The sequence below is a fragment of the Tetrao urogallus genome, assembly GCF_951394365.1.
Source record: "Tetrao urogallus genome assembly, chromosome: 18".
NCBI classification, from domain to species: domain Eukaryota; kingdom Metazoa; phylum Chordata; class Aves; order Galliformes; family Phasianidae; genus Tetrao; species Tetrao urogallus.
Window position 1 is genome coordinate 915,441 of NC_136831.1, and position 26,948 is coordinate 942,388.

The window sequence follows — 26,948 nt, forward strand, 5'->3', positions numbered from 1 at the left end:
GTGCAGGTGAAAGAAAGCACAAGAGGCCAGGAAAGCAAATGCAAGCATCTTGAAAACTAGATTTAAGGGAAAAAGGCCTCCTGGTGTAGAACTTCTGATCAAAATATGGAAAGAATACTGAAGCATTCTGAAGTTTGCTATATAATGAAGTTCAGGTGCAGAAACAGACTAAAGAACTGCTGTTACACTTAAAACCTCCAGAGGAATTTGGGGAAAGAAACAGGGCCACAGAAGTAGGAGATTTTATTATATAATGCACGACCTCAGTCTTAATAATTCGAAACAAGTCATGAGTTCAAAACTGAAGTCTGGCACCTTCTAAAACTGTTTTTCCTATTCAAATCACACTAATCAACTTACCTGGAACCCTTATATCCACTGAGATCTTTATCCATATCCAGCTCTGGAGTTGACTCAATGATTGCTTGAACTTCAGATTTTTCTTCATTTTCATTTCCACCTAAAGAAAAAGTAAGGTGTCTAAATAAAACAAAAATCACTGTGAATTGTGAGATTGGGCATTACATAAAAATAATGCCACGTTGACCACCAACCTAACAGACTCATTTAAAGACTCATTTAAAGACTTATTTAGGTAACCACATGAAAAGATGCATGGATTTTGATATCCTTGAGCACACTGGAATTTCTAAGCCATTTTCTCTTGAATCTAACTCAATTCCTATGAGAGTAGACATCTATCTCATTTCAAGACTTTGCCTGGATGAGTGCCACTTCTGCTGCTCACATGGGAACATCAGAAATAATTCTAACATCACCAGTAAAAAACAGACTTGTTTCTTACCAATGTTTGGTACCCCTAAAAAATGAGCAAAAACACACTTGTCATCTGTGGCACACGAATAAGAAATTTCACAACGACTGCATGAGATCCATAATAATAATTCACTAAAAAGGAAATGCAGCTTACCAGTGGACACATTCCTTGTCTCTTGAGCTACCTGTACTTCAATATTCTTGCTTACGTCCGGCTTCTCATTCTGCATATCTGCACCCTTAGCAAATCCTTCAGCATCTTCCTTTTGAGGAGTTTCAGCAGGCAGTGCAGGTACATCTGAAGCAGCCGTGGATGCTGGAGTAGTGGTTTTTGAACCTGCTTGGCTAACGTCTGAGAGCTCATCCTAAAATTGAACAATTATTGAAAAACACTAACAATAAGAAGGACTGGAAGAGTTACGTTCTTCATTAAAGAGCAAGTAATAAAACGCCCGCATTTTGCTGAAGAACGTGTAAGAACAGAAATAGAAAGAATACCTTCATCCTGCACCACTGAGTGCATCTTTAGACTGTGAGTGTGGTTTTCTCTCCTGTTAAGGAGATTATAGCTACATAACACACATCCTTGCTTCCATGCTTTTTCAAAATCTAAATTAATAAAGTATATCAACAAGTTTATTGCGTTATTCTGTTAAGCCTTGCAGACAGCAGGCTGTACCACTGCAAGTAACTCTTCTAGCTGCAAAGTTAATTGCTGACAGTCTTTCCAAAGCTGTTCTAGAATTTGTACTTGTTCAGAACATGCATGATGTCTTAAAATAACTTCTTTAAGAACAGATTCAGAAGCACTGGTGCAGAACATGTATTTAACTGGTATAAAAATATAGCACAGAGAACTGTATTAGCATTCAGACATCTTAACTATCACTTAAACAGCAGCATACCAGCAAACAACATCTTGCTGCAGATATGAATGCAAACTGGTCCATTTAGGACACTGTCTCCAAAACTTAATGAGACAGAACTTCATATTTTGTGGCGCTTCAATTTACTGTACTGCTTGCTTTCCTTTTCAAGAACAAAATGCGAGATGACTTCTCAACCTCACTAAAAAACAGAGACCTGAATAGAGACGTGTCTTCTTTCATTTGTGTCAAGTACGAGGTTACCAGCAGTTGTCATTTTTAATTTTTTTTTTTACTTCTGCTACTTCCTTGCCAGGAAAGACTTCAGTTCACCACAGCAAGGAGGAAGTTACACATTTACATACACCCGCATAAATGGAAAGCCTGCATCCCACAGGAACAGTGACAAAGTAACATTCCCGCTTAGAAACAAACTCTGCTGCTTTAAGCATCTTCCTATCATTTACTTCGTTTTCATCCCCTTGGTAGTAAATTCCAGAACAAGCTATTACTGTTTAATGTTCTGACAAAATTATTCAGAAATCTCAACCAACAAACACCTTCAGAATAACTTATTGTGCAGTTATTCAAGGCAGCAAAAGCCATATATTAAGGTGTTACATGAGATACTCGGTGTCCATTAGAAATAACAGACACTATTCCCCAGCTAGCTTTTTGAACAGGTGCGGTCCAGCCGCCGACAGACGAATGATTCATACTTCAGCAACCACTTACAGAAGGGAGGGAACGATGCCCCTTACCACGGGAATCCAGAGTTCTCACAAACACAGAATAAAACCTCAAGAGAGCTGTTGGCTCTGTTCAAACATTTTTACATCTTTGTATTCCAAAAGCATTCACTAACTGCTGCAGCATGCACTGACCACCAACTTTCACATGCAAAACTCAAGAAAAATGGCTTGACAGTACAAAAGAAAACACTGAAGAGAATGGTCCTTGGCTTGCAGAAATCTCAACTTATGTCACATTTCACACTTCTGACTTTACTATCTGATGCATTTTATTTCAGGCTTGTCCTCTTCCCCCTCCAATAAACACCGCTGATTAAACTACTGTGTTTGTTTGGTTTATACTCACACCCAAAGAACTGCTCTGGACCAAAGCAACTTAGAATAAATAGGTTTAAATGATCACAATTCGTACTGTTCACCAACAACTATTTTTAACAATTAACTATTTTGAGAGGAGTTACAACAAGACATCGATTATGACAACATACTATAATCAATGCAGTTTTCTGAGCAGTCAAAGAATCAAAAATGTCCCTTTGTATCCCATCCCTACCTCTTCGTGGTTTTATGTAATCTGTATCCCAATCAGTTCTTCTAAAGGGAGAGCTCTGTCAATTTGCTTAAATTAATTGGCGTGGGACAAAGGGAATAGGAAGATTTTAAGATCCAACATGGCCCTAGCTGGGAGCGACAAGTTTTATTAGACTCACACTCTCGCTGCCACTGATATTTGTTTGTAATCCCTCATTACTTACACTTCCCATTACCTCCATATGACCTCTCGGGAAAAGAAGTCTGAGTTCCAGGCACTTCTGTAGAGCTTTTTTTTTTTTTTTTTTTTTAAATCAGTTTAGTATCCCACACTGGTAATTAATTTCAATTCGGAGGAGACTACATCACTTCATCTCCACACATCAGAAATAACAGTGCATCCCTTCTCCTCAGACCCTTTCACTAACATAAGGAGACTGAGGTTATACAGTCCGCAGTTCCTCAAGCTGCATTTCCAGACCCACTGCAGACTTCCAGACTTGCTGCACTCCAGCATTTTTTCCCTTCCTGCAGCTTGCTCTGTGCCACCCTCCCACTGCTGGAATGCAGAACAATTGGAGGAATTACAGCCAAGCTACATGTAAGGGAAATCATATCACAGGCTAATTTAGGAAAGTTTGGTCACCCACCTCTGTGGTATACCCATACTATATGCACAGATAGGCAGAGGCTGTTTCAGAATATATAGTAATCCAAGCTTTCCCTCCAGAAGAACGTTAAATCAGCAGATCTGTTTACTCTATTTGCATATCTGGTCAGTAGAGAACAAGCTAGTGACCTTTGGGAACAGTCCTTAGACAGGAAAAAAACACTTGTGAACACAAGAACTGTATTACCACTTTGGAACAGTTTGGAAAATGCAATCCAAACTGTTTCTACTCTCAAAACTCCTTTGAATTGCCACACCTTAATTGGTTTGCACAACAAATCACAGTTCTACCTTCTCCCTTTCAATTACTTTCCCCCTCTCCCCAGCAATGAACCATACCCTGTCCTGGTGTTCCTCCCAAAGCACAAGACACTGATCACTCACCTTCAGGCTTGTGTGGGACCGTGGCTGGCTTAGCTCATGGAATTTCCAGTGCTCTGACCCAGGTGTTTCCCCTGCTTCTCTCTGAGCCTCAGGTGTCAGCAGTGCATCTCCAGGAGGCAGTGGGAAGATGCCCAGCGATATCGGCCGCTCCTTTCTGTTGAAAAGAGACAGATTGCACCATCAGCCATTGCAGTCACACACCTTTTGCTGTATGCCTCTGAAATCGGTAGGGAAGTTCTAAAATTACAGGGTCAAACATGCATATGCTTTTCTCTACTTAATACAGAACACAGCATATGCAGTTTGCATTACAGCATATACTAATTTTTCCTTTTGCGTTATTTGATTGTAAATACACTATTGCATGGCTTTAGGCAGTAGTATTGATGGCACCAAATCTAATCTGTAGCAAACTGAAGTTCCACAGAAACAAACAGATGAAAATGTCAACTTTGGGAGATTAGACTCCATCAACCACCGGAAACACCACATTGTTTTTGTGCAAGATACACACCACCAAACTTCAACTAAATCATTAACTGAAGCATTTGGGAAAGTCAAGCTATTATCCTGAAGTCCGACTTTAGGATCACTTGACTTATATGAACTTGTGTAACATGAAGAAAAACAAACAGGTCAGGGAATTACCAGCGTCAAAGCCAGCCAAGGCAGAAATGCCACAGTTTTAACAAACATCAGTTCAAGTCTCTGCTTCACCCTACAGTCATACAATGGCTTGAGAAAAGCTAGAGACGAGCAGCCAGTGCTCCCACACCACTCTGCTTCTGTGAGCAGCAGCACTGCTTGCACATCACAACTACAGCTTCAGCTTTACTCATCAGTAAGGAAGGCAAAGAACTTCATCCCCGCTCTTGCTATCTTTTGTCACTTCTCCTCAACAAACATTTCAAAGTTCCAAAGATTCACATGCTGCATTTTCCCCAAACGTTCCCATATCCAATCTTGCTATCAGTAATGTTATCAGTGAACAAAAAGGCCTTCTTCTTAGTAGCATGAGGGAAAAACACTGTGTAGAATGCTACTCACAGGATGCTACAGCCAGCCCTGAAAACGAATAATATCAGCTGGGCACAGCATTAAGATAAAACAGAGTATTTGTTCAGACAGAACAATGAAATACAGAAAAAAAGAGCCATAATCAACTAGTGAAACTCAAGTAAAGCTTTAGGTATACTGAAGACAGAAGATAAACACACACAAGCGATGGCAGACTATTTTTCTCAAGAGAAAGCATTACAGGTGTCCCTGCAGACACAGTGCAAACAAAATAGGAGCATTTGAAATATCCCATGTATTTCAGCATTATAAGGACAGTCAAAGCTCAGTCACAGCAGTTTTTACAAGGCTTTTCACAAAACAGACATAAATTCAGACTCCTAAGCAGAATTAGTGACTACATACAAGTTATACGCAAAAGCACAGCAGGAAATGTTGAAAAGCATAGGAAAAACTAAGTTTTTTTTTAAGCCTAGGTAAGAAGGTAGTCAAGGAGAGATTAATAAAATAGAATTATTTAGCAATTAAGCAGTCAAGTGCCATTTGGCAGATTTTGACACCATCAAACAATGCACTATAGTGCATATATGAATAGTAAGTGATTTTGTTTATCAAGAACCTTCCCAAAAGAGAGGTACGAAGATGCTGTTACAGATGTCTGGAAACTCTCACATGCACACATCTTGGTCTTTCATAAACATTGGTCCAAATTCAGTTGGAAATTCAGAATTAGAGCAAAATATGCAGCAAAGCAAATAATGCAAAAATGAGTCCAGGTTACAAAATAAAAAGCATCAGACAGTTGATAGCTGTTGGAGCAGTAACTCTGCTGAAAAGCATTCAGGAAAATAATGGCCAAAGAACTAAAGGACTGGATTCCAGCTGTCGCTGCTTTTCTTTACATTTCCCACAACTCCACTGTGAACAAAAGACACCACAGAAGCTTAAATTACGATAAAAGAAAGGCTGAAAACATGCCATTGGTTGAGAAGTTGACCAGCAAAAAAAAAAAAAAAAAAAAAAAAAAATCCCTTCAGCCTCAAAGAAAGGCAGCCATAAAGGCGCATTGTGCAGAGCCCTGCGCTCCAAAACGCCTCCTGCAGCGACTCAGCAAACAGAGCTGCCTGCAGGATAACCACAAAGCTCATCTCCTTTTACGTGTCAGAAGGGGGAATCTGAACAAAATGGGGAGCAGAAATAGAGTTCCCAACTGAAAAGTGCTTCCTTGAGGAACAGTTTTCTATAAACTTTATCGTCCTTTTTTCATACGTTTAAAAAAGCAGTTCAGGTGCACTGCAAAACTGCAAGGAGAATGAAGCCTGAAAAGGGGCTTCTGTTGGAAATTAGGGCTCCCTACGAGGATGCCTGCATTAAGTGATCTAATTAGAGTGAAACAATCTCAACTTATTTAGTGGCTGTTGCCTACAGAGCAAAGAGCCCCTTCTACTGCCTCCACGTCCAAAAAATATCTGACAGTATGAGAGTGAGCAGAAGCAGGCTTATGTTTTAAAATCCTAAACTAATGCTCAGAAACAACGTATTGGGACCTTCAGAACATGCAGCCAGATGCTGTGCTGTAATAACCCACTAATGGTAAAAACAATACAACTGGTTTACAATTAGATTCCCTCATCCTACATCTCTACCGTTTTCAGATGAATAACGAGCGAAGGAACTGAGCTTAAATTCCTGTAATTCCTAAGATGCATTACTGGGAAAAGACGAGCCAGGAAAAGCATAGCTTCCAAAAACTAGTTGGACCCAACATATGTTCACCTGGGAAGCAAAAGCTCATCACGAAGGACAAGTTTTCTTAAACCATCTGACTGCTTAAATATAGGAAGCCTGAAAAAGTTACCTGAATTGAAGTTCAGTATTTTGCTCTGCTGCTTTTGTTGTGGTCTGGGTTTGTTTTCTGCCCTTTTTAAACAAATGCAGCTTTAAGAACTAAATCAGTCTGGAGAGTTGCAAATACTTTATTTCTCTGTATTTAGAGTGCATGTTTTTGTTAGTTATACTGCATTACAGTCTTTTGTCTACTGATAGATTTTAAACCTTTGGAAAAATGTTCCTGCGCTCAGACTTGGGTTGAAAAGCATTCTCCCATACAACATCCACACACACCATGTATTACAGAAAGTCACACGGCTATTTTAGAGGACGCTTTCAGCATTTTTCCTCTCTTTCAATAAAGTTTGTTATTAAATTTTGAAGTATTCCAAGTTTTCGGGTCAGAAAGCTACATTTCAAATTTTCCGGTTTCCTCCTTCTGTGATTCTGGCAAAAAGAACAAATATTACTTCTGGTAACCATATTCTAACGTATGCCTGCTTCTGCTCCAGGCAACCAGGACACAGAACGTAGTGTGAGGGAGGGCAGAGCTGGCAGCGTGCCATACAAGTACAGAAAAAGGGGAGAGGATAACATTTGGCTGAACAATAGTGAATAGGCTGTGAGAGCTCTAATGCCTAGATGAGGAAAGACTCCCCCCCAACCAATAATCAAGGTTATTTTTTAAAAAAAAGAGCAATTAATTATAAGGTATTTGAACAGTCTATCAATTTGGGGATCTTATATAACTTATTAGATTAAAAAGGAATGAAACGTGTTAGCAAAAGGCTTCAGTATGCATGTATTTATGGCGGCGCACATCCAGCCCGTAAGTACCAAATAACACAACAAATGCAGGCTTTATCCGTGACACTGACTTCAGCTTTTTTTGCAGATTACTGCACATCATTGTAATAGCTTTCTTTAAAAAGAAAAATACAGGCAGATCTTGTACTCAAACAAAAGGCAAATAAATTGCAAGAACCGTGCTACCATATCCCTGCTCATAAATATTACATTTACAACAGAATTTGAAATTCATGCACGGTCGACATCTTTCACTGATCCTCGCTCTTCCTGTTTGAAAAGGAAAGAAAGCAGAGAAAAAGCGAGAGCTCGAGCAGCCAAGGTTCAGTGGGTCAGAGTACCTGAGTATCCTTGGGAGGTTCTGCGTCAGAGCTGGCACGCCAGTAGAAATAGAAAAGTGCACAAGCAGCAGAACAGAGAGAGACACCAAGATAGCCGAGTTAATGACCACCGCCCCGCCAACGAAGCCAAACACAAATAGCAGCATGCATCCGGGATTCATGGCGCTGCGCTGGCATGGTGAAACGCCGGGAGCAGGAAGGCTACGCGGGGGCCAGGGGTGTATCTTTGTCGGCACAGTCTGTCATTCAGCCGCTGCCACAAAAACAATGCCATCAGCAGCAGCTTTCCACTCTTCTGCAGCAGCTCCACAGCAATGACATCACCTCTCCTCCCCCCTCGCACCGGAGCTCCTCGCAGCACTGATGCGGACGCAGGCACAGCCAGCCCAGGAGCTGCTCTCCCCTCCTTCTGCACGCAGCTCATAGGCTGGAAAGCTCCAAATCTGCATAATATATTCACATCAAGCCCCCAGAACAAGTGAGTATCAAGATACCCACCTCCATCAACCTGTACACAAAGCGGCAGCGGACTGCAATTATTCCGGGATATTTTTTGGTACCTACCTTTAAGCAAACACCCAAACAAGCTGAAATTAAGATAGCATACACAGGATATATCTCAACGTTCAGCAGTACAACAGCAAAGGCTTTTCTCTACTGATTTCTACACTATTCTCTTGCTGCATTCCAATCATACAACAAATCTTCCTGATTCAGCCAAATCGTTGTTGTAGGATTAAAGGACAAAGTCTTGCAAACACAAACGAATGGATTTTTCTTTCATTTCAGGGTGAGAGCATAATAAATAGCTTACCTAATTCTACTGTGCGTTGTGGATTCTAACTGATCACCCCCTGTTAGCTGATGAAGTTTGGTTCTTTCCAAGTGCTCCATATAATTGTGAATCATCTGTTTAAAATGACAGAGAAACAGCAAAAAAAAAAAAAAAAAAAAAAAAACAAACAAAACACAAACCAACAGCTTAGTGCTAGTTATTTCTACTACAGTTTCATAATTATTGGCCAATAAAACCTAACCTTTACCTCTACTGCTAAAAGTAGAAAGAGCATTCAGAAACATTTAATAGGTGAACAAAAGAAGCAACATTACAGTGTTTAAAGCCACAAACCAGAAGAGAATCCCATAATTAAAAAATTAGAGAACTTGTGCTTTCATGCACAAGGAACACTGCAATAGCATCCAAAGCACACGTGGTATTACAGACAACATTTCTGAACCCAAGTGCCACATTCAAATGCATGTTAGAGGCTAAGAATCTCATCATGTCAACAGATGTTCAAGTGTATGATGTGACATTCAGTACAGCTCGTTATTGCCTACCCGCAAAAGAAGTATGAAGATGAGACAGCATACGCTCCAAGAATAACACAAAATCAGATTTTTTCTGTGAGCATAAATGAATTCAACATCTCCTTTCTTTCTTTCAAAACCAGTATCAATTTAACTTCTCTTTGAGAACTCCAAGCTTTGGTTTCAAACCATCTAGACTGACTTCTCATCAGCACTGAGTGCCTCTGGGTTTTCAGCACAGGAGGAGTTCTGCCTGCTTGCTCCTTTCCCATTAAGAGATGGCCACAGGCCAACGCTGACTCCCACAGCCATGACTTATTTAACAACCCGATTCCAATCTGCCCAAGGATGGAGCTGCTCAGCACTCAGTTGGTCTGGGATGCACGTGCAAAGCAGTCACAGGTACGGCCAGCCTCCAAATGAAAGCTGGGGAAGTATGAAGAGAGCCCTGACACCGTGCATTTCCAGCATTCCTACGCGGACGTTGAACGGGGCACTGAGAACTGAAAAACCACACAAGAGTTCAGCAGATATTTTTCTCTGAAACATATTCAAGACACAGGTTTCATCTAAAAATATATATATATATATATATATATATATATATATATATATATATAGAATGAAATTAAGAAACCAGTTTTACAGAATATCCTGAGTTAGAAGGACCTGCAAGGATCATGGAGTCCAGCTTAGGTGGTGACATACTTTCAGACCAGTGTTATTAAACAGATCTGCACAACCAACATTACATAACCTTTGCTTCTGAGGGGTATTTACAAACACTGGGACTGAAACCTCCATTTACATGATACTTGCAAGTCAGGGCTGCCCAAGGCCAGTAAGACTGGAGCTCAGTGCTGTTATCCTGGATGTCAGCTTCCCCCCAAACACCAGCAGCCAGCATGGGCTGCATGCAAATATATACTCTTCATCTTAAAATATTCTTGTATTGCAAACTAGTTTAAAATACCCTAACTGGTGGAGAGTCTACAAATCAACATATTACATGCTAAGGTTCAAACAGATCTTTTGTGCCCCACATTCAACTGAAGTAATAATTCAGAACAGAAAAAAAAATTATCTTGCTATTTTTAGAGAAACATTATATAATATACTTTAACTGCTGTCAAAAGCTTACAAAGTTTATCCTCCAACAAAATGATACGAATGCAATGGTTTACTACGACCATTTCATTAGTTCTCTGAATTATTTCTAAAAGCTCGTTCACATGCAGAAGCATTCAAAGGAAATGAAATGAGAACTCCACCTTCAGCTACCCATGCTTATTGTTTTAGCTGTTCCCATCATGCAGCCAGAGCCGGCCGTTCCAATGCTTGCCATGCACAGCACTACGTGGCAACAAATTTATAATTCAAAGGATTTTAGAAACACAATGGGTTACTTTTCCCCTCTGGGATAACCTTGAAATTTAAATAAGACCCTTCTGCATCCCATCCATTCATCCCCATCATCACAGAGGGAATTACTGATCAGAGTTCAACCTGCATGTAAGTAACCAGCAACTTTCCAGGGAAAGATAGCATGCAAAGAAACAGTTGGGTCATTAAAATATACAGCAAAGTATGTGATCTAACCTACTTTCTACCATTCCCTCACTCTGTTCTTCTTTTGTTTACTGAAACATCTCATCACATTTATTACCCGCATACAGAGGCTAGAGGGCAGGTCAACTTAAAGGACTTAGTAGCTGAGCACTGCTCTGCGGGTGAAAACAGTGCTGATGGCAAAAGCAGCAAATCCTTAGATTGCATACTTCAGCACAAAGCCTGTAAGCTGGAAAGACACAAAAGTAAGATGAGAAAGGCAAAGGTGTGCATCTCATGCACATACAGCACAGCCGTTCCTCTGCAGACCCAGACTACAGTGCCTGCAGCATCCCAAAAACCAGGACAGCAGCACCACTGTGTGAAGCCCACACACTGCCTCCATGCAGGCTCACAAACACAGAGGCTGACAACAGCAGGATGAGGTCCCCAAGGAGTGAAGCTCCTCATCCTCCTTTCCTGCCCACAGGGAGCAGCAATAGACACAGCATGTGGGCTTGTGAAAATCAGTTCAGTCAGAAACTTGACATAATTAATTCAGTGTTGCAATTAACAGAGAAGTCAGCACCCCAAGTGCTCCTTTACAACACAATTTTGAAGACTCCCTCCAAAACTACTGGGGTTCGAACCAGATGACATCCAGCAGCCCTTCCAACATCTCAGAACATCCTCAAAGTGCACCATCCTCATCCATAACAAGTCTAACAAATTTATGTGCTTGAATTCTGAGAGCTCAAAATCTGATCATGGATTTTGCTGTTTTAAAACTACACATCCATCTAAAGATTGATTATTACTGACAACTGACTAACTGGAGCATGTACTGTTCTCACACGTCACAGAAAAGAGCAGATAATAAACACAGGAGCCCAGCTACTGTCTTCCTTCACAGAAGTTGGAGTCAAATCATTTCATCATTCTTAACCTTTTGCTACTGACCATTCATTTTGCTGCCTACAAAAGGACAGAAACATTTTGAATGACTGATTACTCCAGAGATGCCATAACAAACACTGACCACTCCACCATTTCTGTGATTACATACATTGCTCAGTTACCAATACCTGAAAGGATTAAAGATAACTCAGAACTTGGAAAATTTACCTTACATAGCTAACGGCATTTCAGAATTCACATCAGCACATCCCAGAGCACAGCACACACAAACTGACTATAATGAGCTTTCAACATATTACAACATAAACAGCAAAGCCACTTCCCTTGAGCATAAAGCAATAGCCATGTGTTACCTTTCCATCTCAAAAAAAATAGTTGGTTTTGTCTCCTCATAAATGTGACAAAATCTAGAACTGTAAGGCACTACTTCTTCTACCTCATGAACTTCAGCAAGTGCTCAGAGAAGGGCAACAAGCATCCTGGCACTGGTTCCTATTTCCACCCTTACAAACATGTTCACCCAATACAGACACACAAGTACATATGAAGACAGTCCCAGGATGGTAACTGGGACTTTTTTCTTTAACCAGGTTGTGGACATCCTTGCACCTTTCTTTCTCTTTCCTTCACTCCTTTCTGTGTCAGTGCCCCAGCTCCCCTAGGACAGCTGCAGCAGCTCTTTTGCTGTCAGCTCAGGCTTTGCACAACAGCATCACTGCTCACCTGGCACAGCCAGCCAGGTTCGACACAAGCAGCTCCTGCCTTTGGGAATGTGTCACCGTATATATAGATCTTTGTGTGTCCCACATAATCTAGATCTAATAAGGTAATTAATATTTTTAGAATCTCTGTGATTCAGTATAGAAATCCAAAATATGTTTCCATGCAACTCTCTTACACCTGTGTTTCTGATGAGCTTGTCACCCAAGCACCATTGCCACTGATGAACCTGACGCATCTTAACCCACATAAAAGATGATGTCACTGATGGGCACAAAACATGTGAAGATCCTCAACTCAGGCTTTACTCATCAAACTATTAATGCTTAGCATAAGGCTGTAGAAAAGTTTGTGGAACAGCAAGTCTAACCTAAGGATGCTAAGACTGGCACCAAGCCTAGCCATGGCTGCAAATAGAGATCTTCACTTAAGCCTTCTCCTCCAGTTTCCCAGCAGTGGACTGGTTCAGGACACGTGCTTACCCAAACGAACCTGACAGAGTGCATGTCCAGTGCCAGAGACAGGCTCACTGTTCTGTCACATTGTATCAGTGCAAAACAGCCAGCAACTTGCATGGCCCAATTATGCTTCATTAAACTAAGCCCTTATTCTGTGTGTCAGGAAAAGAGATATCGAACCATCTTAGTTAGCCTAACATCCCAAAGGTTGTTTTTGTTGTTTTGTAAGTGCTTGCTTGAACAGGAAAGGGCTTTACTGTGAGCATCTGGGCAGAGAAGTGCTACAGGTGTTATTCAACTGCCAAGAAAACGTTGAAGCACTGTTTGGCCTCAGTTTTCCAACTGAGTAGTAAACAGAGTTTTTAGCCAAGCCTTTAAAACAAAACAAAACAAAACAAGCTCCCTATCAACTATACAGAAAAAAAATACTGTCATCCTACATTGGGCTTGCTGCAAGTCACTGCAGCTCTTTGCAATGAAGGTAAACAAATGCCAGCAAGAGTATGCAGGAAACAGGTCCCCTTTAACAGGTAATACAAGGAACCAATTTTATGTGAAATAGAACAGTATTTAAGATAAGCTACAATTAAGAAACAGAATTCTCTTCTGAAGTCTACACAACAAGGATTCAAAGATTTTTGGATTAGACCACTGCCAACCCTTTAACCTTCTCAGTGTCACTGTGACTGTATGACCAATTCCTGCATCTGGTCCTTTATAGCTATAGAAAGAGGGAAACAATAGTTTGCAAAGTTATAATTCCAGAAGTTAAAATACAGCTCAGCACACTGCTTTACTGCTCATCTGTTCTGGGTACCCAAGCAGAGCAAGATCAGAGCAAGACCTGGCACATCACTTGTCACAGCAGGGATGTGAGAACACGTTCAAGCTGCGTTTATACATCCGCTCTGTCTGAAGATGTCATCCTCCCAGCCACCTACTGCAAGTGTCCAGCTATGCAATCCGCCCCCCAGTCTGCCACTCAACTGCTCAGGTAACCACATGCTAATACATTTATCATCAAGCCAGTTAGCTCAAGCACAGACTGACTTGCAGGGGAGGAAGCTTACGGAATACGCTGCACTCACACTCATCTTTCACTGTACATAAAAGAGATGAAAGGTCTAATTAGACAAAAGGATCAAGGCTAAATCCTGTCTCCTGAACTTCAGCAAGTCAGGGCAGTGCTGCTGTCTCCGCAGCTGCAGGCAGCTCCTCACAGAGCAGGCTGGCAGCCCGGAGCCACTATGCAGAGCACCATGCCCAGCAGGCTGAGCTGGATGGAGCACTCCACGCGCTGTATCAGAGATTCAGGACTCCGCATCACGCTGCAGGTGTGACTTCCCATGGTCTGGCCAGTTTAAGGAAGTGTTGGTCCATTCTGATAATGTAGAACTCATAGGAGTAGCCCAGCCACAGCTGAAAGAAGACATGGTCACAGGGCCTCAAGAAAGGCCAGAGGGAGAAGAAGCCATCCAAGCCTGAAATGCTAAACTGTATTTCTGGGAGGGGAGATGAAGGGAAGCAAGCAGCAAAAGCAGAGGGAATGGAGAACAACTGCTAGAAGTTAAGATTGCAGAAATTACAGTCATGTTGCATTTTCAGTGTGACATCTGTCAGAGCAATCATTGCCAACATCTTAGAGTTAAAAAAAAAAACAATGAATTCTCTGTTCATTATTTGGTTAATCATTATTTCAATAAGCACCAGAGATTGATCACTTGCAAAGACAATGGTGATGCTAATTGAGAAGGAAAGAAATATTCCTTCCTAGGAAAAGGCCAACATAAAAAGAGGATTCGGAAACACTTACTGTAACAGAAGCATTTAACCCAATACACTTCATAACTTTGGGCTTAAAGTAGGCAGAGTACTGGCCAAAATATCTGGCATTTAAAAAAAAAGTTGATTTCCTACATAGACCTACATAGACATTTGAGTATGTTGGGAGAAAGGGAAGCAGGAAGTTTCAGAAGGGAAGAGGGGAGAACAGGATTATTACAGACACTCCACAAGTGAGAAATACATGCCAGAAACCAGCATTAAAACGCTGATACAGCTTATTTCCTTCCTAAGGGAGGACATAGTCACCTCGGTGATAATAAAGCCCAACGAAGACTTCCCCTACACCAAAGAAAGCAGAAGAATAAAAGCACTTAATAAATTGGAATCAAACCAGTAGAGGCCGCTGTCCATTTTGGAGCAAAACCTATGTAAAAAGATATTTGGAATGTTTCATTAGATTGCATTGAATTAATGGTGCCCAATACACTTAGTTAATTCGACACTGCAAAAGCAGATTCAACAAAAACAGTGCCATTTCCACTGTGACAGCGCTCATAGGTTCTAACCACACCACACCAAGCCCTTGCAGGCACAGCACTTCAAGTGCTTCCAGCTCAAAATGAGGCAGAACTTAAGCAAGGGAGCAGCATGAAGCTCTGTCACTTCTTGTTTCAGTTAGATTTCTGGTTTTCAACAGATGCTGCACTCTGGAGTAACTATTCAGTACCAAACTCAATCCTGACTACAGTAAGATTTCAACAAACACAAATTAAGAAAATACGAAGAGCAGAAGTTCGGTGCAATACTCAGAACTCTTAACCAGCTGCAGTTCCAAACCGCTTCCAGCTGTTGGCTCTGTTACAGGACATTCACCTTAGAATTGCCATGTATTAAGGGCAACCAAAACCAACATTCACACTTGCTTCTTTCTCTACATCTTTTGAACCAGGAATATCAATACTGCTCTCCCCTCTGCCAGCAGGGATCTTAACCCAGCTATGTGAGCTCTCAGGGAAGAAAGCAAGCAATCAGAATAAGGGAAGAATAGGAACTGTGCTCAGTGATGAACTATTCCAACTAATCAGAATTATTAACAAAACTTAGTGATTTCCTTACTGAAATAAATACACTAGCTAGGCAGCAAGCCTCCCTGCATGGGAGAAGACAAAGCATTTCAGTCCCTTTTCGCTCCAGATCTGACTTCAGTAGTGCTGCTATTGTTTTATTTAACTTCACAGACGAAGTCAGACTTGCACTGCCATCACTGTAGCAGCTATCACTAAGCACGATATGGACTTCTGATCACAACTCTCAGTAGAACTGCTTCTGAGCTTGTTTGCTTCTTGAACAGCACAAGACCAACACTTCAGGAAAACTGCTGATAGAGAGCCAGGATCGTACTTCTGTTTCTATTTCTTTGAAGATTACTAATGCACTCTGATGAGTAATCATATTTAACACATGAAAAAGCAAATTTTTGTTTGTTTTCAAATTCTGAATACCTAAGAAAGTTGCAGAACTGACAAATGTATAAGCAAACTACCATGGAAAAACATGCACACAGATGTGAATGAGATGAAAAGTACATGTTGAACAACATCAGTTTACAATGAACATTAACAATACAAACATCCAAGCATTAACGAGTCAACAAAAACATCCCACAGTTTTCCCAGTAGTTCAGAACAAGAACGTTCATCTATGGGAAAGCCCATAAAGGTACTCTCAATTCATCTCCATGTAATGACCTACCTCTGTATGTCTTGAATGAAGAGCATTGTATTCTTTCTTGAGTTCTGCCTCCCTCTCCTCAAGTCTGCTAACTAGAAGATAAAATTGAAAGAGGAATTAAAACTAGATTCATGAAACTGAAAAAAAAAAGTTTTGATTTGTTCAGGATTAGTCAACTAGACCAGACACAAGAATATTCTTAGTAATGAATAGGAAAGAGCAGAATAAAGAAGTAAGGCAGTTTTTCTATTCTTAACCTCTTGTCGCTGGAACTTCCTGAAAATAGCATCCCAATCTTACAAATTGCAGTCCTTGAAATCCAAAGCACTAATTATTTTCCCCAGCTGATCTCCAGCCCAACAAAAACATTTTCACATTCAAGAACAGCTCACTGCTTACACCACTCCAGATTTTTCCCACACATGAACAAAGAAGACCTAAAGAAAAGCAGAAGCTGCATCACTTAGCTGCACTCAACATAGGATGAGAACTGTGAGCTCTGGTTAAGGCTTTACAATGGTTTCCTAAAGCAAATTTCTCTACAGCAAATTTATCTAACAAAGTATTTTTAATAGCTGCAAGTCAATTCATTCCTATTTCCCTGAGTATTAAGGTAATCAATTCACTGAAAAAATATTTGAATACTTCTGTAAGCATTGCAAGAAATGAAAATACATCTAGCAGATTTAAGTAACATCTCAGGAAATACATTAGTATTAAAAGAGATGAACTAGAAATAACAGATCTTTTTTGCTGCTAGTTCTACACGTGCATTCCAACATTCTCTTTGGGTATACCATGGCATGATACTTCTGTGATATAAGCAGGTGTTTCAAGTTCTGTAACTGAGGCTCCCTTTCCATATTCCATTTATTTAAATACCCTGGGAAACTCAGAATTTATAGTTACTCACCCCCAGGGACACATTGCCAAGCACATTATCTGAAGACAAATGCCAGCACTTTCTTTGCTATTTGCACATTTTGCTATTGCTGACTGGGTATTCTGAAAATCAATTCTCATTCCTTTTTGCTCCAACTATCTGTGTTCTGCCTCAATATTTTATTGCATGTAGGTTCCAATCAAAAAAAATCTTTGCCTGAGTTAAATACTGGAACAGAAGTACACAGTTGTCTCTTCGCTCCGGTCTGTATAATAAACACCTTGAGCTCCTAATCTAATCTTGCTTTTATAAGAACATTAAATTCCTTCACACAACCTTTTGCACTCCACCTATAAATACCTCGCCAAAAGTATTAAATCAAGCTTCATTTATACTAATGGAAGATTGAATGCTTTCCTTTCTGCACCACTATCAGGATGAATAAGAGCTCTCTGGGTTAAGCAGCAGTCAAAAACACAACAGTTTTTACATCTGTCTATGTATTTTTGCTGCACAATACATATGCAAATCTGCATTTCAGGGAGGCAACGAAGGACACAAACATTACATCTAAAAAATGGAAGGATTTAGTTCATTATTTTTAGGCAATAGATCTCGTAAGTTTCCTCATACAGGAGCACGTTAGATGGAAATCTACAGTAAGCGCCCATGGAAAGAAGTGTCAGAGCCTGTAATTACAAAGCATGACATGACAAAACAAATTTTACTCAGGATCTCAGACTGATGGGCATAGTAGTCAGAAAAACATTTTACAAGAGATGCCCATCAGACAGCCTGGTTTATTCCAAGCAATAATTCATTCACAGCTGCAAGACAGAGCCCAGCAGCTCCAGCACTCCTCATTTCTCTATCCACATTCTCCTGGCTTTGCATCCAAGTTCTCTCCCTCACAGACCATGGATCTGGCAACCTTTCAGCTGTGCAAGACCTGCTTTAGGACAGGTAAGCAGCCTGGAAACACAAAGCACGTCACTGATTGTCTTTGCCTTTTGTGCAGCCTTCCCAGAAATGGTGTCCAGGAGCCATGGAGCAGCATGGCAGCCCTGCAGCACCCACTGCCTGCCCCATCCCAAGCCTACACCGGGCCTCAGCTCAATGCAGCCTCACCAGCAGCTAAAGGATGCTGGTGATGCACTCCGACCCAGCACCACACACCAGCATCTGGACAGCTGACTCCAGATTACTTTTTATCAGGAGGGTTCTGGGAGAATTACCTTACACGATGTATTTCACAACAATTAATTAAAGTGCCACACTACACACTGCAAATACCCTTCCTTTCCTCTGTGAAATCCACAAAAGCACTGCCCGCTGCTATCCATGTAACAAGCACTTGCACAGTGGCTGTGGTTCCATAACAAAGCATGATGTTTTCTCCTTTTATCACCCAATTTTAAATGTTTCCTGAAATCAAGTCACAGAATTGTTGTTATTATGCACGGAAGTTCCAAGCCACGAAGGCTCCTGGAGGGATGCACCCATGTTACAGCCCTACAGCTGGGAGCTTCACTCACAAGCATGAGTAAACTAAGCTTACATACCCTCCGATCCATATCAAAAGACCTCAAAAGAAGCCTTTCCAATGCCAACAGGTAACCTGTCCTGGCCAGACCATGCCTCTGCATCAAGGAGATGATCCTGACCACACGAATCCACTCGAACTCACTCCCAGCTGAATAGTGGGGAAGAGATCGCATATTCCCTCCAGATCACTGCGCACACAGTACCTGAATCTAGCAAAGAACAGCACAGAAAGCTTTTGAAGATGTGAGGTTCTGGCCCCAGAAGCTAACAAACCCATTGAGTCACTACTAAATATGCATTCCCATCAGCAGGAACAGGAAGTTAACTGCAACAAAACAGAAGACAAAAAGCCTCCCACTAGCACACAGAAGCACATTTAAACTGAACTGCTGAATTGTTGTCAGCTCTGTTTCACTTTGCCACTGCATAAAGGAGTGGATGACCCAGGGTACCCTCTGGCGTCCAACCTCCAGTATGAAAGCATCCCATAGGAACACTACTACAGACTCATGCTCCAAGTCCAACTGCAAACTTCTCCAGCCCTATGAATACCCTAACACATTCAATGACTTCAAGCACCAATCCGAACACAAATCCTCTCAAATCAAACCAAGCAAGCCTAAATAAGGAGTTTATGTATTCCAATAAATTACAGAAGCCTCTGGAGTGCCTACATCTTGACAGCACTACAGAGACCTGTGTGACTTGCTGCCCACCCTGCCTTTTCAGGAATCAGGGCTTACCTCCCAAGTCTGCTGGCTTTACCAAGTTTGGCACACCCTCCATCTGTATGTTGTCCTCTGCCTCAAACTGCTGATAAGCCTGAGGGGGAGAAAGAAAAACAGGCCTGCTAGAACACTAAATCAAGCCCGTGGGATGCTTTGGGATGGAACTAAGCTCCTGCTACATGAGGCAGGACAAGGTCCCAGCTCACTAATGAACCCTTCCTGGCATATGACCACCCGAAGGCTCTCCTTGGACAGCATTCATCTAACTCTGCTCTTGAAAGCTGGTCCCACTGCAAATGTACAAATCAAGTATAACCAATCCTAAAAGCCAGTAGGACTTCATGATCCAGTAAGCTGCTAAAGAACAGACACGACATCCACTGACTGAAACAGGGACTGAAGCTATCAAACAAGTATTTAGCTTGAAAGTGATAAGACCCGGAAACACAACAGAATGATTACAGTAAACTTTGCCATCCAAACCACTAGCACACTACTCCCTTAATTTAAAAACACACATATGCAGTTACTAATGTCAGCTGGTTTCAGCCTACTCTCACACTACTGCTCAGGCACATTAGCAGATTTACTTTGAAGCAGGTCAATTGCTGCTCTATTTTCCTACTCCATTTCATTTTAGCCTCCAGTGCAGCAGCACGAGTCTTTGTGGGCTCCTGAGCTAACCGTACGCTCTGCTCCATCTAGTGGACTGTCGATTCCCACACCACAAACCCCAGGTAATGTCTCAATCTAAGGAAGCTAATAGATACCCTCAAAGATTAAACAGTGGAAAATGACTTGGTAAAAAGGAGCAATAAGTACAGCTGCAATGAAACTACTGCTGCTCTTCACCTTTTTCACAGAACTGGCAGAGGCTAAATGCAGTACTGAGGGTACAGATGAAAATTCTACACTCATTCAGATGAAAACAGAATACCAACCTTGGCAGAAGACTCCTGGCAGTAACTGCCCTGCATTTTCTCCTGAAGCAGTAAAAGCAACAGTTCTGAGGAAAACCAATCTGTGTGGTTACATCAGCTGCCAAATGTTGGTCTCATGTCCCAAATGAGACCTGCAGCAAGCAATATCAATTGCTATCTTGTGTCACCTGATGTGGGAAATAGAACCAGCCCAACAGCTGGGTCACAATGTTTGCAGCTCTAAAGTCAGACATTCTGTGTTTGCTGGATTTTGTTTTGTTTTAATGCATAGTTTTCCCCCCAATAAAAGCTATCTTGAACTCTGTAATGAAACTTGTGCTTGATAACCCTACAAGGCACAGAACCATATCTGTGCTCCAGCTGTTCTGTCAAATGCAGTACGCTACCTTGGTTGTACTTCAGCACTGGGCAGACCCAGACCAGCAACCAATGCTTTCATCCTCAGAGCCCACTGCCTCCATTGGGAAGCTTTTCAGCTATCCAGACACAGAGATTTGTTTCAGTTTCTCTTGTAACTAACCCAACAGTCCTTTTAAATAAGTTAGCCTGAAAAGGATTTTTCCAGAAAGCAGATTCCAAAGCTGTTCCACTCTTGTATCACAAGATACACTGCAGTCATCTTTAACGTGAAAAAGATGTGACATTCCTAAAAAGCCATCTCAGCTAGACAAGCAAGCTGCAGGTTATTACTGCAAGGTTTTGATATCTGTGTGTCTGACTTGCCAGATTCAAGGTTGAAATCTGAAACATTTTAGCAGTAGTTAGGAGCAGAGCTAGCAGCATCATTACAGCTAAAGTTAATATGAATCCATTCTGCATGTATCTGTAGTTCTTGTAAAAGATGCTTAGGAGACTGGTGTCAGCCTCAGACACCCACCTAACATGTGAGGGAAGAGAAGGGGAAGAATTTAAGTGTTAAACCTCTGATTTAAAGAAACAAACAACAGCACATCGTTGCGCTGCACTTCCCTGTAGAACTCAGAGGTGCCCTCTGCTGTCACAGGAATTCATGTCTGATCAAGTTATAAAACAAACAAAAGACATTTCAGCTAACAGTAAATTTTTCCTAAAGACTGACAACAAAAGCTTCTGAAAACTGCATGCACTGACTCTGTCTCTAAACATCTGTAGGACCTTCATGCTATTTAACTTGCTTTGTAGCTCCCATAGGACCCTGGGAGGGCTGGCAACGACCTTCCCTGCTCAGGTAACACCAACCCAAGGACAGAGGCACAACGGAAACTTACAGAGAAAACCAGCAGTGCAAATTGAGACGATGGGCTGCCAGGCCACAGAGCCACACAACAGCAGCACGTTTCTGTAACCAAACCCTTACACCTGTGCGCTCCTTTCAGCAGGAGTAGCTTACCAGCATATCCAGAATGCAACTCCTCACACCTTCCCCCTGCCGCCCCCCCGGAACAAACTGACACCACAGCCACTGAACACAAACACAAGTGCTTCATCCCATGCATGGGCACTAACGCAACGGGCATCTGCCCCTGCCACTCAGGCTTTCATTCCCTCCTGCAGCTCCCAGCACTCCCAGGGCACTGCTGGCCCAGGCTGCCACCTCTTCCCCTTTCCTATTCCTCCTCCAGAGCAGCAGTGTGGCAGCTCACTGATTTAGGCTGTGGCTGACAGCAAACAAATACATTTGTAACATATGGAGGAAAAACTGAACCACGGTAACTAGTAACTGGTTGACACAAAATAAGATGCTTTTCCCACTTCTTCAATTTCAAATGATAGGTTTATTCCAGCCCAGCTGGTTGGATGTGGCCACAAACATAATCTCACATGATACCTAAGTGCACAGAAGATTTTCTTTTTTAGTTCCCCATGTCATGAACCGGGAGGAAGAACAAGAAAACCTTGATGCAACTGGCACTGAATGATTCTGCAAGGCAATACAGACATAAGTGATGATTATTTCAATACATTTCAGTGTAAAATCATTAATACTGCAATGGAAAAAAAAAAAAAAACCAGATCTCTAAGTTTCACATGGGGAAATCTAAGTCAGTAAAAACTGACAATTTTACAGAATCACAGAATTGTAGGGGTTGGAAGGGACCTCCAGAGCTCATCGAGTCCAACCCCCCTGCCAAAGCAGTTCCCTACAGCAGGTCGCACAGGTCGGCATCCAGGCAGGTCTTGAACATCTCCAGAGACTCCACCACCTCCCTGGGCAGCCTGTTCCAGTGAAACATCATTTTCAGCTGCAAAACAATGTAAATACTGTTTTCATGCTTTTCACTGCTGTTCATTTAATTTGTGAGGTAACTCAGTTGCTGTGAGGTATAGCACATAAACTCTTAAGTAGGAGAGAATATTATCTACTCTGCTCAAGGCTTGGATACCATTTAGCACACGGAGTTACCTTCAAAGATGCACTCCCACCTCTTACCCATTTTCCATTCTACATTATTAAGCATCTCCTGGAAAACAGCAGAAATACCAATAATGGCTACTGTAACATTTCACTAACTCCAACTTCAGTGTTAAGCAGTAGTAAGAGTTTAAACTACTTATTTTGTGCCAAAACAAATCACTCACTCTTACAGTTATTCTTCATCAGAAGGCATCAAAAAGGTCACCCAGCATCTGAACTCCTGTATTTGTGCACAGTACTTTAACAGCAAGAATTATAATTTCCAGCCCAAAGGCAGCAGACAGCTACCCAGTCCATCTCCATGATATAATACACCCAGAAGTGTTTAAATTCCACACCTAGGCTCATGCTTTGGCAAAACCACACAAGAGTGTTTCACAGAGCTGTCTGTAAGGCTCAAGAATGCTTTAATTCTGAGACTGGAAAGTAGATCAATAACTGCATTCTCACATCCCATTTTCATCTACTATCTACTGCATTCCACCGACACTAATTACAGGTAATGCATTAAGTGGTATCCAATAAACTGATGTTGCTATCTCAGACTCTGTACTCTGATAAAACCTGGCTTGGCCTTCCTGTATTTGCTTACTGATCCCTGTGCCAGGCATCCCCAATTCCGTTACCAGCGATAACTCTACCACTGCTCAGAATGGTAGCAGTCAGCAATACCACAGACCCATTTAAATGCACAGATAGTGGTATAGGAAGTTGAAGAGAAAAAGGAACAAAGCTGGAAGACTCAAAATCACAACCACTGAATTAAAATATTGGCATCTTTGGTATCGTAGGATTTGTCTATAAAATAGGAGAGAAGAGAATACAGTAAAGTTAGACTAGTTCAGGAACATACACAGCAGTATGGCTCTCATACCCTGGAAATGTAGATCACCAGAAACAGTTCAGTTGCATAACAGTCATGAGGTGCTCTCAGCCATGTTCGTGCCTCTTTGATCTCACGGCATCGGCAACATTTCAAGGATTTGTAGGGCTTTCATGTTGTCTTAAACAACATTACCAACCCAAATCATAAGCAAAACCCAATGTTCCACACAGCTCTATCATTTCTCGAAATGCCACCAAGACAAAAGGCTTTTCTCCATCACAAAGATTTCTGAATGGCTTAAACTGAACCTAACTCCAGAACTTCATGCCACTGTGGTAACTGTTTCAACAGCAGTATTTCTCACAAAAAAATAGTTCTAGCCACAATTCAGTGGTTCCACCAGAACAAATGAGTTTGTCATGCAAACAGTTTTATTAACAATACGTACACGATGTAATTAAAGGCCTAAAATTGTACATACAGAACACTCAATGCTGAAGGCAAGAAGCACTTCATGTCAACAGATTCACAGTGGTTCACGATGGAGTATATTGATGTGCATAACACTAAGTGCAATTTCTGCAACAAAACCCCAAGCCTGCTGCCACATGTTAGCAGGAACCCAAAAGCCTCTTCCTGTGCAATCTGTTCTCTTTTATTGTAGTGACCAAAGTGACAGTAGATGTTATATGACACAATCTCAATGCCATAATTCTGCTGTCAGAGCACAGGGTCCCCCCACTAACAAGTTGCCTGGGCTGTGGACACAGAGAGCAGGCATTCTGGACATACTGCCCTTTGTTACCAAAATAGACCACCCTACTTTGCTTCTAACATTTGTTTTTGGCTGCTGCTTTCAACCATACACATTCCCATTCACAACAACCCTCGTATTTCTGATACTGCAGTATACTATACAACAACCAGTTTTTATCCTGACCTGATCTATGAACTACTGGAAATTAATAATCCTGGTTCCATCAGAGGAATTGTCCGTACAGAACCTGAGAACATGAAACTGAACAGACCTGTAAAAGTAACTGCTGCTAAGTTTTGCCAACAGCATTCAAAGTCACCAACAGATCATGGAGTCTGCTAACAAAAGTCACAGCACAGGAAGACAAGAAGTTCCCATTGTTCTGACAGGTCAAACTCTGGAAAGATTCAGCTGTGCATGCCATCTACTTTCATAACAACACTAGTGCACCAGTACTCCTACCTGGCTGCAGACCCACTCACAACCATGAGAACTAGACTTCACAGAATAATTAAGCTGACAAAAGAAAGCTCTGTCTTCTTGCACTACAGGTACAAAAGGTGACTAAGAAGGAACAAAAGAGAAACAATCATTGAAGGAAGGGGTATCCTGACAGCTGGCAGCTTGCTTCTAGAAGCAGATCTTATCCTGACCTGTCCAGGCTTGATACAGGCTGTCACCACATTTGTATGCAGCCCAGCAATAAAAGCTGGGTATTAACAGACATTCCAGTCTTAGGTCAATAGAAGTTAGCTTTCAAGCACCTGTCATCAGCTGGACAAATTGATCACTTAAATTAATATGAACGTTATCTCTATACTCTACTAGATGAAATTTAATGAAAACAAAAATCATAACCTTCACTGAACTCTTAACAGACTCACAGGAAAATAATGAATAGCAGCACAGGTCTTTCTAGGGGCAGGGGAAATGAAACAAGGGGATTTTTAAGGCATTTTAATATATTACTTTTCTACTGTTCATAAAACTAGAAGTAGACAAACTCATGATCAATCAACCACTGGCTCAGCCAGCAGCCCAGCTGGAAGCTTAAGCTGCACTACATTCGCTTCCTACCTCGCTACTTCAGGCTAACAAACCATTGCTACATTTTCTCCAAAGTTTCTTCAAGTTTTGTAATTTCACAGAACATCTCATAGTAGAAGCACTCAACTGTTTTTCTGTAAAAGCTGAATGCCTCATAATAATTCAAAAATCATACAAATGCCAATTAGAACAAGAAGCATTAATCAACCCAGCAGCACTTCTAAAGTTAAAGGCCACGTTTATTTTTAGGACAGACAGTGGTTTAATAAAACAAGTTTGCTTGTGAGAAAGTTTATTCCATAGTTATTTGTCATAAAATAAATTCTGAACATCTCCTGAGGAAGATGTTAAGCAAGAGCATAGCATGATTTAAATGGAAAGCAAAAGAACAGACACCAGAAGAATCAGGTTAACAATAACATAGCCTGCGTCTAATTGTTTTGCCTTAATCTTAAGGAAAACAAACTGCACAGAAGTTACCTGTGAAAACACAGGAATCAGCACAGATACTTAGCATATGATTACCCATGTACAAAATAAATTTTAAATACAATAATATCACATTAAATGAAGTGCAATCTGGTTGTACTCACTTTGATCAGCATAGTTTTTTGCTTTTAGTTCAAGCTGTCGAGTCTGTGATTCTAATGCTTCCACTCTGGTCTGCAAGTCCTTTTTCTCTTGTTCTTGAGAATCCTCAAACTCAATGAATTTCTAGACAGAAGAATACACTGAAATTAGATCTAATTAAATAAACAAAAATTAGAAGCCTAACCAAAGCTACTAGATCATACAGAAGCAACAGATACAGCCATTCCCAGATTTGTTTTAAAGTAGAAAGCCCTGTACTTCAAGCAGCACACAGAAGAACATACAGAGGGCTTTACTGCAAAGAACGGTAATAAGCAGGTTTCCAAAACAACAGATCTACAGCCCACACTTAACCATGAAGGACACCAATTATGCTCCACTCTGGCATCCACTGCTCAAGCATCCCGCCTAGCTCGCTTTGCATCACTGCTACCAAGGATCAGCTCTCAGAGACACCTACCTGGGACCAAGAGGAGTGAATGGGTTCATTCCATCCCACCTCCATGCACTGCCTGCCAACCCTGCACACAAACACAGCCCTCAGCATCCTTTGATTTGAATGAGCACTGGCCAAGCACACCTTCACCGGGAAGCCACAACAGCCCCCGCTGCAGCAGGCAGCAGCTAACACAGCTGCTTATGGATGCACTCCAGCAGTGCCCATCACATCCTCTGCTACTTTGGTTTACCAAGGCATCACTCACAAAGTCCCGGAGTTCCCAACAGTTACAGTTCCATCAGTTACAGGGTAACAGCTTACTGTGGCAGTGGGAATTGGTTTAATCAGGT

The 26,948-nt window shown here is 41.4% G+C and overlaps 1 protein-coding gene across 2 annotated transcripts in view; it reads right to left on the reverse strand.

Moving 5' to 3' along the window:
• SPAG9 (sperm associated antigen 9) overlaps positions 1–26,948 on the reverse strand; it is a gene marked incomplete at both ends in the record, with an annotated part of 55,378 nt that overhangs the window by 23,639 nt on the left and 4,791 nt on the right. The window contains 6 exons of one of the 2 annotated variants that reach the window (XM_079544120.1): positions 361–460; positions 932–1,142; positions 3,981–4,134; positions 8,790–8,884; positions 16,468–16,538; positions 26,162–26,282. In XM_079544120.1, coding sequence (XP_079400246.1) covers positions 361–460; positions 932–1,142; positions 3,981–4,134; positions 8,790–8,884; positions 16,468–16,538; positions 26,162–26,282 — 752 coding nt within the window. Of the gene's footprint in view, positions 1–360; positions 461–931; positions 1,143–3,980; positions 4,135–7,975; positions 8,137–8,789; positions 8,885–16,467; positions 16,539–26,161; positions 26,283–26,948 lie in introns of those variants that run through there. The other variant, XM_079544121.1, reaches the window with a different exon arrangement.